Source organism: Pteronotus mesoamericanus, unplaced genomic scaffold, assembly GCF_021234165.1.
Source record: "Pteronotus mesoamericanus isolate MK-2021 breed Mesoamerican mustached bat unplaced genomic scaffold, CSHL_Meso_final contig_121, whole genome shotgun sequence".
Lineage (NCBI taxonomy): Eukaryota > Metazoa > Chordata > Mammalia > Chiroptera > Mormoopidae > Pteronotus > Pteronotus mesoamericanus.
Genome location: NW_026555046.1, coordinates 4673649 through 4690423, shown reverse-complemented (window position 1 = coordinate 4690423; position 16775 = coordinate 4673649). Strand labels below are relative to the sequence as shown.

General features: G+C 37.0%; 1 protein-coding gene across 1 annotated transcript in view; it reads left to right on the top strand.

Annotated features, from left to right (window-relative positions):
• Positions 1 to 16775, top strand: part of AFF3 (ALF transcription elongation factor 3) — a 539761-nt gene that overhangs the window by 369492 nt on the left and 153494 nt on the right. Inside the window, exon 10 of the mRNA XM_054586382.1 lies at positions 6878 to 6929. Within this exon, the coding sequence (XP_054442357.1) occupies positions 6878 to 6929 (52 nt within the window). The remainder of the gene's footprint in view (positions 1 to 6877; positions 6930 to 16775) is intronic.

The window sequence follows — 16775 nt, the reverse complement described above, 5'->3', positions numbered from 1 at the left end:
AGAGAATAGGCTTGGAGGGGAGACAGTGGGAGGAACCCGGGTGGTTATGTCTTCCACTTATGACCCCTCTCTCCATCCTCGCTCTCACACAGAGCTTTCCATCTGGATTTCCACCCCATGCTACCCCCCAAAAACGCCAAAATACCAAAAACACAGTAACATTTGCTAAGAAAATGAACAGTTGACTAGATAGAATTCCTCATTGGGAGTTGATACCTAAAAGAGAAGCAGAATAGATTCTGAGATAATACTAGACCTTAAAAATAGAGTGGTAGGAGAAGAGTTAACTTTTTTCAAGCGGGAGATGAACAAAAATGTTATATACCCTTAGTAAAGTACTTCTAATTTGGAGGGGGTGGGAGGGAAGACGATGAAATACGATGATCAGGGCTCCCTGCTTGTCTCAAGGTCTGTCTTCTCCTGAACCCTAAATGTGCCACCTAACATTCCCTGTCCACTTGGAATGAGCTCTGAATCAGCCATTTCCTGCAAGAGATATGTGTATTAGGAAAATAGATCAATATGCTAAAACAGAAAATCCATATCCGTTACCTTTGTTAACCAGCCTGTTATCATTCAAAAATATGAATGTGTAACCAGTGAGCACCAAAAAGGACTGACTCCAGAGGAAATCTACCTAATTCAAGAAACAGAAGAAAAAATGTGAAGTATTATTACAGTCTTAAGAAACGTTTGAAATTATTTGTATTAAATAAAAGAGAACAGAGTGGTATGAAAAAGAAGCAGTTACAGAACAAACAAGCACTTGAGAATTAAAAATATGGTCGACAAAAAAGTTATTAGAAATGATAATAGCTGAAGTCTAGAATCTGGAATATAAATTTGAAAACTTTTTTTTTCTGGAAGTAAAGCAAAAGACAGATGGAAGTTATGAAAGGAAAATCAATCAGGGTGAAAAAGTCAAAATCCAGCTAATAGGAATACCAGAAAAAGAAAACAAAATGGAGAAAAATAAATAATAAGAGAACTATAATTCCAAGAGAAATGAGTAACTCATTATTACAAATACCAGGTACAATGAAACAAGAGACCATGAACAAGAAGAGTGCTTACTTTAATTTCCAGAAATGAGAGGATTGAGAATGTAGTTAAGAACAAGAAGATTTGGAGAAGTACTAGTCAGAACCTCTAGAAATGAAAAAATAACAGAAATTACAATTTCTTGGTCAGGTATATGGCCGAAAAAAATTAATGAATTGGGAAACTGAATTGAAAAAATTACCTAGAATGCAGCCTAGAGACAGAAATGAAAAATACGAAAGGTAAGTTAAGAAATATGGGGGACAGAGTGAGAAAGTCTAACATATTTAAGTAAAATTGCAGAAAGAGATAGGAACAGATGAAATATTAAAGAAGATATGGCTGAAAATTATTTTTAGGATTGAAATACACTAACACACAGATTCTAGAAACCCAATGTATATTAAGCGGGATATATAAAAAGAAGTCCACATTAGACACATTATATATAGTTAATCTGCAAACCACATAGATAAAGAAACAATTCTTAAAATGCCCTTTAATACCTTCAAAGAAGCAGTAATTGAACTTCTAAGTGACTTCTTTCCCAACAGCAGCAGTGGGAGCCAGCTTCGTTTTTGTGTATGTGGAAATTGACAAGGTAATTCTCAAATTTATTTGTTAGAACAAGTGGCCAAAAACAGCTCAGATGCTCCAATATTAAAAATAAAAGAATATTCTTAGCTAAGTAATACAGACAGTAATAGACAAATTGAGCAATGAAAGAGAATATAGGACTTAGAACAGACCCACAAACATATGAAAATTAGATTCCTGACAGAGCTAATAATGTAGATCAATGAAGAAAGAATTGGCTTCTAAACAGATAGTACAGAGTAATTGGTTATCTACGAGAAAAATGAAATTACTTCACATCATATTTAAAAAAAAAACTATGCCAGGTATTTGTAAAAGATCTAAATGTGAACAGTTTAGGTATACACTTTCCAAAGACAATACAGAATATGTTCCTGGTATATTTCTTAAATGAAAACACTAAAAGGTATCAAGTACAGGAAAATATTGCTAAATTCAAATAAATTCAAATTGAGAACTTACAATCATCCACAGATACCAGAAAAAGACTCACACTGGGAAAAATTACTTGGGGTGGGGGGGTGGTAGTATATATGAAGATGTAGCAAGACAATGAAGTGCTTCCATGAGTTAAAAAATTAACAAATCTTTTTTTAACAAATGAGAAGCAATATCACAAAAGAGCAAGCACAAACTATCAACTTCACTGGTACTCAAATGCAAACATTACACTGAAATTTCATTTTATATTATTACATGAGAAAAAAAAACATTTGAAGTTTGACCGTAAATTAATTTGGAAGCCAGTTCAGAATTCCCTGGTAAGGCTGGGCATATGAAAGCCCTGGGGCCCACAACTCCTAACATGTGCATGAGGAAAGATGTTCATGAATATTTGTAATTGTGTCATTGAGAATGGATGTCCAACAGGAGTAGAATGAGGAAGAAAATCATTGGAGATTTGGTATAGGATGCTCAGTAGTGAGAGGATGAACAAACCAAAGCTACATAAATCATGGGCTTGATCTAAAACTCATAATCTTGACTGATAGAAGTAAGTCTCAGATGAATGCATGCAATATGATTCCATTCATCTAAATTTCAAAATCAGGAAAAACTAAATTTTTTACTTAGTAATAAATGCATGGGTGGTAAAAAATTTTTTTTAAATAAAAAATAAATTTTTTAAAAAACCTACCAAGAAGGGAGAGAGAATGCTTAACACAAGATCATTGTGGGGAAGACAAGAGGAAACAAATTCAGAGACTTGTGCATTATTTCTTGGTAGTGTCTCACTGCCTGGCCTGGAAGGCATTTTTTTCACAGTTAACTCATTTGAAGTTTTTAAAACTGTATGTATACATTTTATATACATTAAATACATGTTCTATTTAACATTTTTTTAAAGAAAAAGCATAACCTTTACTTGAGAAAGATTAACCTGTGGCATGATGAGATTAAGGATGAGAATTCGTTTGACTGGAATGCTGAGAACACTTGACTTCATTCAGGTTTAGTGACATTCCCTTCTGAACAGGTCCAGTCCCAATTCTGTACTGACTAATATTTATATTATTATAGTATTTTATTTATTATTTATTTGTTTGAGAGAAAGAGAGAGGGATATCGGTTTGCTGTTCCACTTCTTTAGGCATTCATTGGTTGATTCTTGTATGTGCCCTGACTGACACTTTCACCAACTGAACTACCCAGCCAGGGATTATTATGGTATTGTAAGTTCTGTTATTGGTTTATAATTTTTTTAATTGACCTATAGGGAATTCCAAATATTAAATCATTAGTTAAATCAATATTAATGAGGGTGACTCATTAATAATTACTGAACAGAATATGACTATAAATATTTTAAATCTTGGCTCTGTAGATGGAAGGTGTAGTTGTGCAGTTACATGTTATAGAGCAAGGGAAGGCAGGAGAGAATAGATGGGTGAATTTCCTCATTTTACATAGTTTAGAAGATATTGTCAGAAGTTGATTAATCAAGAAACAGAAGGTTAAATATATTTAAAGCTATAAATGCTCACTGGAAGCAGTAAAAGTAATGATAGAACTAATAAAAATTGTAAGGAGAGGGGAGGTGACAGTATATTAAATACCTTATCTCTCATCTCTCATATCAGAAATTATTAGGTACCATGTAGAGTTGATATATCCAGAAATACATGTATCATTTAGAGTGATGGCTGAAGGGCTCACAACTAAAAACAAAAGCAAGCAAATGTGTTACCTTTTCTCTACTGTTCAATCGTTTTACCATGTACATAGGTTACATTCGTTATAAAGGAAAGTTGTAGTATATCAAACCTTCACTCTACAGCAGAATCCAGCATAAGACAGGACTCTATTTGTTCCCTATTCAAACATAGCAGTTTGAATAAACCTCTCTATCATAGCAGTGTTGATGGAGAGTCCAATACTCCAGCATTACAGTCACTTTAAGTGGTTAAAGGGCACAAATTCAGTTATTTTTTTCTTTATGTGACCCGTTGGAGCCTTCAGACTGTTTAATATTCAAATTGTAGATCCATCTCAGTGGTGAATGTACATACTCTTTTTCTCCCACTGTAGTGTGGGGTCATGAATTAATGACAGGTTATCAGAAAGCATGCAGTGTATGTTAGGTACTATGCAAGGCACAGGGAGACACCTATGGAGCATCACGTTGAAAGTACACATGTAATATACCTACATGTGATTTACTTGTGTGTATATATGTCTGTGTGTGTGTGTGTGTGTGTGTCCTTGCTGTGGCTCATTTTTTCCCGTCTTCCTCTCTGTAATTGTATTTCCTTGTGCAAAATGATCACACTGTACCCAGGCCAATCTTTTATACCCATTTGTTTAATGACCAGTGCAGGTTCCCTCCCAAAGAAACCGGTGTAGTATCCACCATGAAAACAGTTGGCATAACCAGCATGATCCCAGACGGACCTATTTGGTAGCTGCACAGAAACATCTCCTGGGCAACCAACTAAAAAATCTCTTATGGAGAATTTTCTAGCTTCCATGCACAATTTTCCCTTAGGCCATGATAAAGGAACTATCACTCTTAATGACATAGGCACTTAAACATTTCAAGCGAACTTCAGAAATTGCATCACCTAAAATTCCAAGATGTTAGGGAGAATTTTGTGTTTCATTCTTTCTGAAGGGCAGAAACAGTTTGGATCCCTTTCTCCACCTTGTACTTACTTTTCCTCAGAAAGGTTCATTTGTTGTCAGCACTGAAGGTGCTGAGAGCCCTCACTCTCAGGCTGTTCGTAAATGTCTTGTTTGGCCCTGTGGTAGCCTTCCTGTTTGCCAGAACCTACTCTGTTTTCCCTGTTGCCACAACAGAAGTGCAGCTAAGAGCAGAGATAATCAATTGCAGCTTTGTCCCTACGCTGGGCCAACCTTCGACTCCCGCAGCCCAGGTCCCATGTGCAATAAGGCCTGTGTCCTCTCAACCTGTGGGTTCTCTGGCAGCATTCTTGGTCAAGGTAAAACATATTTATTCAAACATCCCAACAGTGTCTTCATTTATAGTCTGTTTCCTGTTTTCTTTGTTATAAGTTGTTTGTAAATGTTTACTATTGTCAGCTGCTGTGAGCTTGGCTGTTTGACACTCTTTATTGTGTTTGTATGTGGTAAGACTACTGGCAGTGATAGACTGGGGAAAGCAATCAATTTCCCCAAATTAAAGGTGGGGGGAGATCAATATGTGACTTAAATCTCCATTTAGTGTTGTTATATAATGCAGGTGTCGTAACACTATTTAAGGATTCTGGCAGGAATTGTAGCCACTCAGTGGAAAAATGATTCTGGAAAGGACTAAATTGGGTTATTTTCCAGCTCTAAAGCCAGTTGATGAGGCCTTGCATGTCTCCTAAGTGAGCACAGCACAGATCTGGCCTGGGAGACAGAACATAAATGTATGAGCTTTAAACCTGGTTTATTAATTTGCTGCCTTTACATGTAGTTCAACGTGGTTTCATAGGTATCAGGGTTCTGTCTAATCAGCGTTTGTTATTGAGGCAGTTACATAGGTGTTGTGACTTTTTGATGAAGTGGCTGTGTAGACAGCCGTTAGTGCCAACTTATGTCTAAGATAGACATGCGAACTATATATAATGGTCTTCTTTTTTTCACAACTATTTAATTTCCCAAAAGAAAAAAAGAAGATGCTATCAAGTTTACTTTGGGGTTCAGTTTGGAAATTATCTCAGGATATGATCCTCATGCAATTTAGGGAGACGGTCCTGAGACAAGGTGATGGCTGACAACAGGGGCTTGGTACACTGCATAGGTCTGGGCCCTAAAGAGTATATTGGTGGATTCTGTGACATCTCCAGGCCTGACTCATAAGAGCAAAGCAGAACAGTTTGCCACCATCAGGCCCATTTCTTACAACCCCCAGTCTTCTCTGGGGTTTATTAAATGTTAACTTGGAACAACCATCAGAGCCACAGCCAACTCACACTGGCAATCATGACGCTACTCCTTCTGTCTCCTGCCTCAAGGAACTAAAAGCAGCACCTTACATCATGAGGATGCATGGTTCACACCACCAGTGGTTAAGGATCTAAGAATTATACTGTGTCCTTGCAAGAAGCATTTTCCTTTTAAAACTACAAAAAGTGAACTCGTTCCAGGCTCCCTCAATTAAATCCTGTTAAATCCTTGATGCCCACTGGTGAAACATTTCATTACCTAACCTTTCAAGAAAGATTTCTGGCTTACATCTTATTAGACTAACCTGTCAAATAGGAAAGATTTCTGGTTTGCATCTTATTAGGCATTAACTGGGGGACCTCAAAACCTGTGCCTGGGCTCTTGGTGAGGTATAATTCTTGGGGACCTTGTAACCTCAGTAGAATTCTCTTCTCCAAGTTCTGATGCAGCAGACCTGGTTTGGCTTATGTTAGCAAAGGGGATCAAAGTCCAAAATGCCTTGATGTAGAATGCTAATGGAGTTTATTTCCTTAAATTTTCTGTAAAAGAAGTGGAAGGAAACAGGTTCCATTTGTTAGATACTCATCTTCAGGCAAGGTCTCCCCTCTGAGACTTTGGTTGTTTATAAACAGCTCCTTAGAACCTACTCACAGATCTATAACTGGGCAATGGTATTACATAGAAGAAATTATGTTGCAAATCCAGTTCTCAGACAATAAAAAGGTATTTTAAAAGTCTTCTTCTGCACATTTTGAAAAATTGTTAATAGGAGCCTGGGAACATATTTAATCTCTCTTAGATCTTAAAGGCTGTGACACTCACATGTATTTTTTTTCTACTTTTTAAGAGAAAGGTGATGCTGAGCCAGAGAGTCCAGACAATGGCACCTCGAATACATCGTAAGTCTCTTTCCTCTTTCTGTTTGTGATAGTGGTTCTTTAATATGCCAGTAATATGAAACAGCACAAGTATCTTAGTATATAATAATAATAATAATAGAAGGAAGACCGTAGTTCTCTTTCTCATGATAATGTCTTTTTAAATGCTTCAGAGTGCACATACCTTTGGAGGTCTTCCTTATGTTTTAAAACAGTAAGACTAATCTTGAAAACGCAGATGCTCCTCTTCATAAAATACAAATATAATGAGATGTGAGGGTACATATTGGTGGGGAGAAGAGAAGGAACTCTTTTTAATTTATATGGAGACTTTCATCATTACTGTTATAAATAATGTAGAACTTCTCACACATACTGGGAGATATTCTGCCCTACCTACCTGTGAAGTGCCAGTGTCACTTGAAAAGCCTGCCATCTGCAACCTCACTTTGGAACTATGTGAAAAATACAATTATAGATATCTCTGAAATCTCATGAGTTTATGGATGTTTTTGAATTAACAAAAGCAGTTTTTAAAAGAAAAAAAAGGGCATTTATAAAACACATGTTCCACACTCTACATTTTGCCTTTTCCCTCTCAGTACTCAAGGAATTCTTATATGTTTCAATGATTAATTTGATACAAAATTTATATAGCAAAGTTTAAATGAAATAATTCATGAGCTAACAAATTATTTTAGGAATCACTGAAAGGTTTGCCCTTTGAAAATCTTTATTATAACTCTGAGGGGTGACATATGGTTTCTTATTCCATGACAGGTTTGTGAATTTATACTTATGTGGATCAGCACTCTTATTACTAAACATACAGAATGCTGTTCATTGTCAATGAGTTTGTGACAAAATATTATTGAGCATAGTTTTTCTAAGATCTGTTTCTCAGTCTAGAGGAATTCTTTGGCTTGCATAGGAAGACTGTATTTCATAAAGGATATGAATTTATGTTTGTCTTGCTTAAGATGTTACCTAAAAGTTCTAAACAATTTCATTGTCATGATTTCTGATGATATAATAAATGTGATTAGTTTTACATGGTTAAAATATCACTAACTTTTACATTTTTTTATGATGCAAAATATAATGGGGAAAGGGTTTTAATGCCATCTGGAGGCATTCTAGAGAACTGAAAAAGGTAGAACCATTTAAATATTTGGTTCTTTCGAATAAAATTTGAAACTGGATAAGAATTTATACAGCTAGAATGTAAGCTAGTTGAGAGTAAGTTATATTTTTTATACATAATATTATAAAAGTGTTAATTATTGTAGAAATAACAATTTCTTAATTCTCATTAACAAAAACATTTTAAAACCAGACAAAGGTACGTACAAAATATATTGGAAAACCACCAACTTCCTACATTTAATTTTACAAATTTTAAAATCTCATTCAGTGGACATGAATTTTGTTAATGCAGTTTAATGTACCATTTAAGTTCTTCTTCCTTTATGCATTTCTAAAAAAAATCTATTCTGTAAAAGAATGCCAAAGTGGGGAAGGACTGAGGGAGGGAGATGGGGCAGGGGGGAGGGGGAAGTGGTGGTGGGAAGGTGGAGACAAATGTATTTGAACAAAAATAAATAAATTAAAAATTTTTTAAAAGCAAAAAAAAAAAAAAAAGAATTGGTTTCCAGACATCAGTACCTTATGAAAATAAATATGTTGTCAGAGAAATTCTTTTAAATATTCTGGAGATTTGAGAACAGTGAAAACTTGGAGCATTGCCCCACATTCCTATCTCTTTATTTACTCATCAGCCTCATCTGTGTCTTGAACTAGAAATAGCAGAAATAAAACTGAGGTTGCAAGGATCTCTTTTAAAAGTGGAGAATTCTGAACTTGAGCCTTGCCAAGAGCTCTCTAACAGCAGTTCTATAGTCATTAGGCAGGAGGAGCAGCATGTAATAAAGAGCAAGGACTCAAGAGTGCCTTAGATTTATAAGCATTTAGATTTTCTGTGCAGTACCTTATTTGAGCTTTGTTTTTTAGATAGCCAGGTATTGGCAGGGGCAGGACCATTAAAGCTATTCAAGTTAAATTTAAAAAAAAATTGGGGCATTTTGCTTTTTTGCTCATTTACCATATTGAAGAGTCAGTGGATCTTAGGAGACAAAGTAAAGCCATGAGTCAGAATCAAGTAGAAAAATGAGGCATATTATTTGTTAAGTGGTAGATGTATTAGTTTTCTAGAGCTGCTGTAACAAATACCACAGGCTGGGTGGAGTACCTTAGGAAAAAAAAAAGAAAAAAAAGTGTAATCTCATGATTCTGGGGGCTGGACATCCAAGATCAGTCAGTAGGGTTGGTTTCTTCCGTAAAAGAAGGATCTGTTCCAGGCCTGGTGACTTGTTCTGTAGCTGGATATCTATCTCCCTGTGTTTCTTCATATTATCTTCCCTCTAAACATGTCTCCACATCCAGATTTCCCCTTTTTATAATAATACCAGTTATATTGGATTAGGACCCACCCTAAAGGACTTGTTTAATATGATTACCCCTGTAAAGACCCTGTCTTCAAATAAAGTGACATTCTGAGAGGTTAGGACTTCAACATATGAATTGAGGCAGGGAGGGGGATTCAACACATAACATTAAAGGTCACAGTGATCAGAATGATTCAGAAGCCAAGGAGACAGAACCAGGAATGTAGAGATGACAGGAGGTAGAACAAGGGGAGAGAACCTAAGTAAAACATCAAAATGATGAGCTCCATGGGAGCTGAGGGGATGAAGCAGAGCAAAGAAAACTGTTGGTAACACACATGGGCACTAGAAAAGACATCGTTTTCACATTCATGGTCTGGTGGGACAGACTTGGCTTCAGTAATGCCTGTACACCCCTCTGTCTGTATAATTCCATGGCTCTGTGAGTCATTTAAAACCATCATATGGATTTAAATTGAAGTATAAAGTTGGGATTCTCCAGACAGAAAGCTAATTTCCTGAAAAAGGCTCTTTACTCACTGGAGATTAATTAAGCAAAAGAATAATCGTGGTAAATTTTAGACAATCATTGCCTGCTAGGACAAAGTAATCTGAATAACACCTGAAGATCCCTTCAGGAGATATTATTCAATGATTTTATGAGTATTCATAAAGATGAAAAGTGTAGTTTATTCTTAACACAAAAGAACCCATAAATTTAAATTTCTGTAGAGTACCAGTTAATGATGGGAGCTCTTATATTGGGTTAACTTTCCTGCAGATAATATTATAAACTCTGGACAAAATATTTTTTAAACTATTAGCAGGCAGGAAATGTTGGGAATTTGATCCTGGAAAGAAGAAAATTGGACTGGATGAGATTTACATTCAAAAATCTTCCTCCCTGAGAGCACTGCTCAATCCACTTAGAACAACAAGAACTCAAGGAAAAGGCCATAAGCATATTGGCATGAAGAGTTAGAGAATGGAGTTTAGGGCTGCGAGAGGGACAAGATAGGGTCAAGAGCATGAGAAGGCTGGGAGAAACTGTTTGCAAAGGACACATCTGAAATAGAGCTGATACCCAAAACAAACAAAGAATTCTTAAAAACTCAACAATAAGAAAGCCCAATTAAAAAGTGGGCCAAAGACATTAACAGACTTCTCACCAAAGAAGAAATGCAGATGGCAAATAATCATGTAAAAGATGTTCCACATCATATGTCATCAGGGAAATGCCATTTGAAACAGTGAAAACCCAGAATACAGACAACACCAAAAGCTGGTGAGGCTATGGAACAACAGGAACTCTCATACATTGCTGGTGGAGATGTAAAATATTAAGGCCGCTTTGGAAAACAGTTTGGCAGTTTCTTACAAAACTAAACACACTCCTTGGTGTATCCCAAAGTTGCTGAAAACTTACATCCACACAAAAATTTTTCCTCAATATAAAAAATAAAAAATAAATTAATGGAAAAGATAAATATTTACGTGACAGCTTTTCTTCCCTATAATAATAATTACCATGTTTTGAGCCCTTACATTGACCAGGTACTAGTCTTAGCACTTGATGTATTTTATCACCTCTAATTCTTACAAAAATCCAGCAATACCTTATTTTACAGGCAAAATAGGCTAATTAAGGCCCCTGCTTTATATAGCTTCAAGTGGCAAAGTTAAGATTTGAACCCAGTGTTCAGACCCTGGAAGCCAAGCTCTTAACCATTGTCCCATTCTGCTACTAGCTCAGAGTTCTTAAGTAGTTTCTCTAAACACAGTAATCATTCCAGGAAGAGTAGGTAATTAAGGCAATAACTACAGAGGAAGAGTAGAACTGAGATCCTCCTAGAAAGTCATTTGCACAAGAAAAGCTCTAGAAGTAATGGGCAAATGGAGATTTCCAAAATACTATGAAGGCCACAGTTTGGCAGAGTCACCATTGCTTACTTAATTAGGATTTTTCCACCACAAACAAATTCACTCTCAAGTTCGAGGTCAGTAGCATGGACTGGTAGAAAAAAATCCTAAGGGAAGATCTTTCTATATTTGTAGATAAGCCTCAATTCAACAAAGTAACTGTAACCTTCCAGAATAAATGAAAGATTTGAAATGGGATTTAACACACAGTATTCAACTCCAGAAGAAAAAAATAACGTAAGGCAGAAGAAAAATGGTTAATCCGAAGTATACTTTTACAATAAAAGATTTGGAAATTATTATGAGCTCAAATGGAATTAAGAGTGACCCATGAAATGTTTTTTTCTCCAGAGTTAATTCAGTAGTTGGAATTAATCAATAGAAAGTGCCTGTTACCTAGTGGGCACTCCATAAATACTTATTATTGCTATTATAACTAGATTCACAATTTATAAAAGATAGAAAACAACCCTGCCTTGGCAGTTGGTAGTGATTAGAGCTCATTAGAACTTTAAATCTCTTCTTTTTTAAAAAAGTAGAAAACTTAGAAAGGGTTAAGGGTGGTAAAAACAAAAGTTTATATAGGCCTTCTGGCAAAGCTTGGGCTGTGAAGAAGAAACGCTGAGCAATCACTCTACTCCAAAGACATCAATGAGAATAAGCACTTCTCCAAGTCTTCTGATGACAGGACCAAAGACCAAGGACACATGGTGTTACCTCTCCCAGTGAAGAGTATATGGCCTGGAGGTGGTGAAAGAATTCACCTCCACCACTCATTTCTGTTTTAAAATGTCTTTGAAGACATGGATATCATTGAATGGTGAGGCAGAGTGGTTCTACGTGATGGTGAAAGCTCCTTTCCAGGTATATAATGTGCAACTCCTTGAGTCGTGTATGAAGATGAAACGTGAAATATGTTCAATGAAAAGTATTTGTCTTCATCAGCTGAGGCTGCTATAACAAACTACCATGACCTTGGTAGTTTATAAACAACAGAAATTGATTTCTTATGGTTCTGGAGGCTGAGACTTCTAGGATCAAGGCACCAGCAGACCCAATGTCTGGTGAGAGTCCGCTTCCTGGCAGTTGGCCATCTTCTCACTGTGTCATCACATGGCAGAGAGCAGCAGGAGCAGAAGCAAGCTCTCTCGTGTCTCTTCTTATGAGAGCATTAATCCCATTCATGAGGGCTCTACCCTCGTTACCTAATCACTTCCCAAAGGGCCTCCTAATACCATGACATTGGGGGTTAGAGTTTCAACATATGAATTTTGGAGGAAGACAACAGTATTCATAGTCCTTAACAGTATTCACTAAAAATATCTTATGCCCATTATAGAGCTATTTTAGAAAATGTTAAATAAGGAGAAGAACTATACAAAGGGATAATTATGTACTAAACATATAAACCTATTATTTACTCATGTGCATTTAATAATGTTACACAAACTGATCTGGAAGTTAAGAGATCAAAGTCCATTTGAGAACTGTTACCAATAAATGTTATTTTTTTCAGAGAAATTTGAAACCTTCCTGTTATTTATTTTGGCCACAGCTCTCCATGTCTAAAATGATGAACTGTGGCTGTTCTTTTAGTTTATGAGGTCTCTGTCCCCAGAGGATTCCTTTCCATATCTGTTTAAGTAATTTGCCAGGATCCTGTCTACTAGGAAAGTGAGAAACCTAGTGTATAGACTTTGTCTAGAAAAAATTGACCAGATCCTGTTTCTTCAACTTTAAGGCACCAAGAATAAAAATATAACAGAGAAAGGGCCTTTAGGGCTCCTTGAAGCTCTTCATTGTGGTAGGTGAACAAACTAGACTGAGGGCCTTGGAGAGGTAAGGCTTATCTAATGGTGAGAAAGGAATGTGTTTACACAGAATTCAGGTACCAATGAGTCCAGGTGGGTCTGGGCAAGACTGTTGAAGGATAAGAGACATAAGGAGATTTAGTCAGTTTTACCTGAGAGGGAAGTTAGACACTGCCGTGGTATTGCTTATACTCTCCGATTAAAACACTAAGTGAACTGAAGAATGTGGTTAGGAATTATTTCATTGCAGAACAAGATAGCAAACCTTATCTTCTGTGTTCTTACACCAGACTGGAAGGTCTATGGTCCCAGAGGTCATAAAAGAGAAGTAATCGGTAAAACTAAGGAGCCTGTTCCCCTGCCCTCTCTTTGGCTCCCCAGAGGCTTGTGACTTCTCTTTTACGCATGCAGCTCTACCACAACGTACCTCTCCTCAGAATGTGATCTGGACAGGGTTTCTCAAAATTTTGTTTTGTAATTTAATTTTTTCAATTTTAATTGTGATAAATACACATAACATAAAAGTCACCATCCTAACCATTTTAATACACTCCAAGACCCCCAGTGGATGCCTGAACCCACAGATAATACCAAACGTTATACATACTGTGTTTTTCCCATACATAAACCTTACATATTATACTTATGTTTCACGTAAAGGAAGCACTTTACAGCTTCTCTTCAGCATGTCCAAATTGTCAGCTTCACTCCTCTTTCATGTTGGGGCCATTATTAAGTGAAATAAGGGTGACTCGAACACAAGCACTGCGATAACATGGCAGGTGATCTGATAAGTGAGACGGCCACTAAGTGATTAAAAGTTAGGGAGCATATGCCGCATGGAAATGCTGGACAAAGGGACGATTCACGTCCTGGCAGGATAAAGCAGGATGGCAGGAGATTTTATCATACTACTCAGAACAGCACAGTATATGAAAGTTATGAATTGTCTATTTCTGGAACTTTCTATTTAATATTTTTGGACTATGGTTGACCACAGGTCACTGAAACTATGGAAAGCAAAACCACAGGTAAAGGGACTGCTGTACAGTTCAGTGGCATTAGGTATATTCACATTGTTGTGCTACCATCACAACCATGCCCAGAACTCTTTTCATCGTTCCAAACTGGAACTCTGTACCCATTAATATGCCAAATTAATAAATTGCCATAGCAAATAGCTCCTCATTTTCCCCCTCTCCCCAGCCCCTGACAACCACCATTCTATTGATGCTTTCTGTTTCTATGATTTTGACTACTCAGGGTACCTCATAGAAGTGGAATCATACAGTATTTGCACTTTTGTGACTGGATTATTTCACTTAGCAAAATGTCTTCAGGGTTCATCCGTGTTGTAGCATGTGTCAGAATTTCCTGCCTTTTAGAAAAGGAATTTCCTTTTTAAGAATTTTCTTTTTAATTTTTATTTGTTGGTTTAGAGAAAGAAAGAGAGAAACATCAATTTGTTGTTCCACTTATTTATGCATTCATTGGTTGATTCTTGTTTGAGCCCTGACTGGGGATTGAAACCGCAACCTTGGTGTATCAGGAGGACACTCTAACCAACTGAGCTGCCTGGTCAGGGTCAGGAATTTCCTTTTTTAAGGCCGATTGATAGTCCCTTATTATCTGTCCATGAACATTTGAGTTGCTTCTGCCTTTGGCTGTTGTGAATAATGCTACTTACAAACATGAGTGTGCAAATATCTTTCTTTGTGTCCCTACTCTCAATTATTTTAGGTGTATACTCATCTCAGATTGTTTGAACATAATCTGTGCAATCAAAATCACATTTTACATTGTATCTTACAAGGGTGTAGGTACTGAAGCAGGTGTCACAGAACAATTACTTACCATTACTCTGCATTTAAAAATATTATATAAGAATTTTCTATTCTTATATAATATTTTTAAATTCACGTGTAAAACCACAGAAATTCACTTTTCTCAGCCCGTATTCACAACATGCGATAGTTACTGACCAACTAACAAGACAGTTTGTGCCAAAGGAAGGAAGAAGAAGGCAGTGACAGTATTGAGCCCTGGCATGTTCTAGGCCCTGGCTGAGTCACTATGTAAATGACTTCTTCAGTCCTTCCGATTGCCTACTTCTCCCTTCCCCATTTTACAGATGAAGAAACCAAGGCTGAAAGGGTATAAGAAGTTTGCCCAAAGGCTTGGATCCGGTGAATCTGTTTTCACCCAGATTTGTCCACCCGCCAGGACATGACTAGTTTGTTTATGTGGTACCCTGCAGTCCTGCCTTCAGAGGACTCAGATGTATTCTAACAGGACTGAGGAAGGCTTTAACCCAAAGGACTGCCAATTCGGAAAATTTTAGGACCCATGCAAAGGCTCAGGAAGTAGGTATTTAGGGAGTATGTCATGTGAGAAGGTATATTTTTTTCAGTGACCCCTAATTAGACCACATAAGCTACTGCTCCCTTCACTAAATAGTTAAGGTGTTGGACAGAGTTTCTGCAGGTAAGTTAGAGTTAAGTAAGTTAGATTGTAAGTTTACAATCAGTGACTTATTCATTCCCGAGATATTAATGAATATATTGTAGCTACTCTATATTCTTTGTGGCTTTGACAGAGGGCAACGGTTTTCTGAGGAGTCACTGCAGCTGTGGGAAAGTGTGGTAAATCAACAAACATTGCCATATTTATTGATTGCAATGGATAATCAATAAATATTGCCTGATATTAATGTTTGCTTTAATATAGCTTTCTCATGCTGTTATGTTGAAGCCTAGCCCAGCATTTAGAACAGAATACTTATTCAACAAGATTTGCTGGTATGAATAAATGAATGAGTGAAGAATAACAATGGATGGTTGAAATAGACTTGCTGTACTTTTTTTTTCTCATTTTTTAAATTAATTAATTTATTTTTTCAAGTACATTTGTCTCCGCCTTCCCCCCACCACTTTCCCCTGCTCCCTACCCGCCCCCCTCAATCCTTCCCCACTTTGGCTTTGTCCATGAGTCCTTGCTATATGTTCCTTCACTTGCCCCTTACCTGCCTTTTCCCCCGCCCACCCCTCCCTCCTTCTCTCTTATCTCTGTTGGGTTTTTTTTTTCTTTCAGTGTTGCTGGTCTTATTTTCCTTGCATCTTTGTTTTGTTGGTTAGGTTCCGCTTATAGGTGAGATCATATGGTATTTGTCTTTTGCTCCCTGGCTTATCTCACTTAGCATAATGCTCTCCAGTTCCATCCATGCTGTCGCAATGTGTAGTAGTTCTTTCTTTCTTTCTGCTGCATCGTATTCCATTGTGTAAATGTACCATAATTTTTTGATCCACTCATCTACTGATGGACATTTAGGTTGCTTTCAACACGTGGCTATTGTAAATTGTTCTGCTATGAACATTGGGGTGCATAGGTTCTTTTGAATTGGAGTTTTGGGATTCTTAGGGTATAGTCCCAGCAGAGGAATCACTGGATCAAAAGGCAGTTCCATTTTCAGCTTTTTGAGGAAATTCCACACCGCTTTCCACAATGGCTGCACGAGTCTGCATTCCCACCAACAGTGGACTAGGGTTCCCTTTTCTCCACAGCCTCGCCAGCACCTGCTGTTTGTTGATCTGTTTATGATGGCCATTCTGACTGATGTGGTATCTCATTGTGGTTTGATCTGCATTTCTCTGATGGCTAGTGATGCCGAGCATCCTTTCAAATGTCTCTGGGCC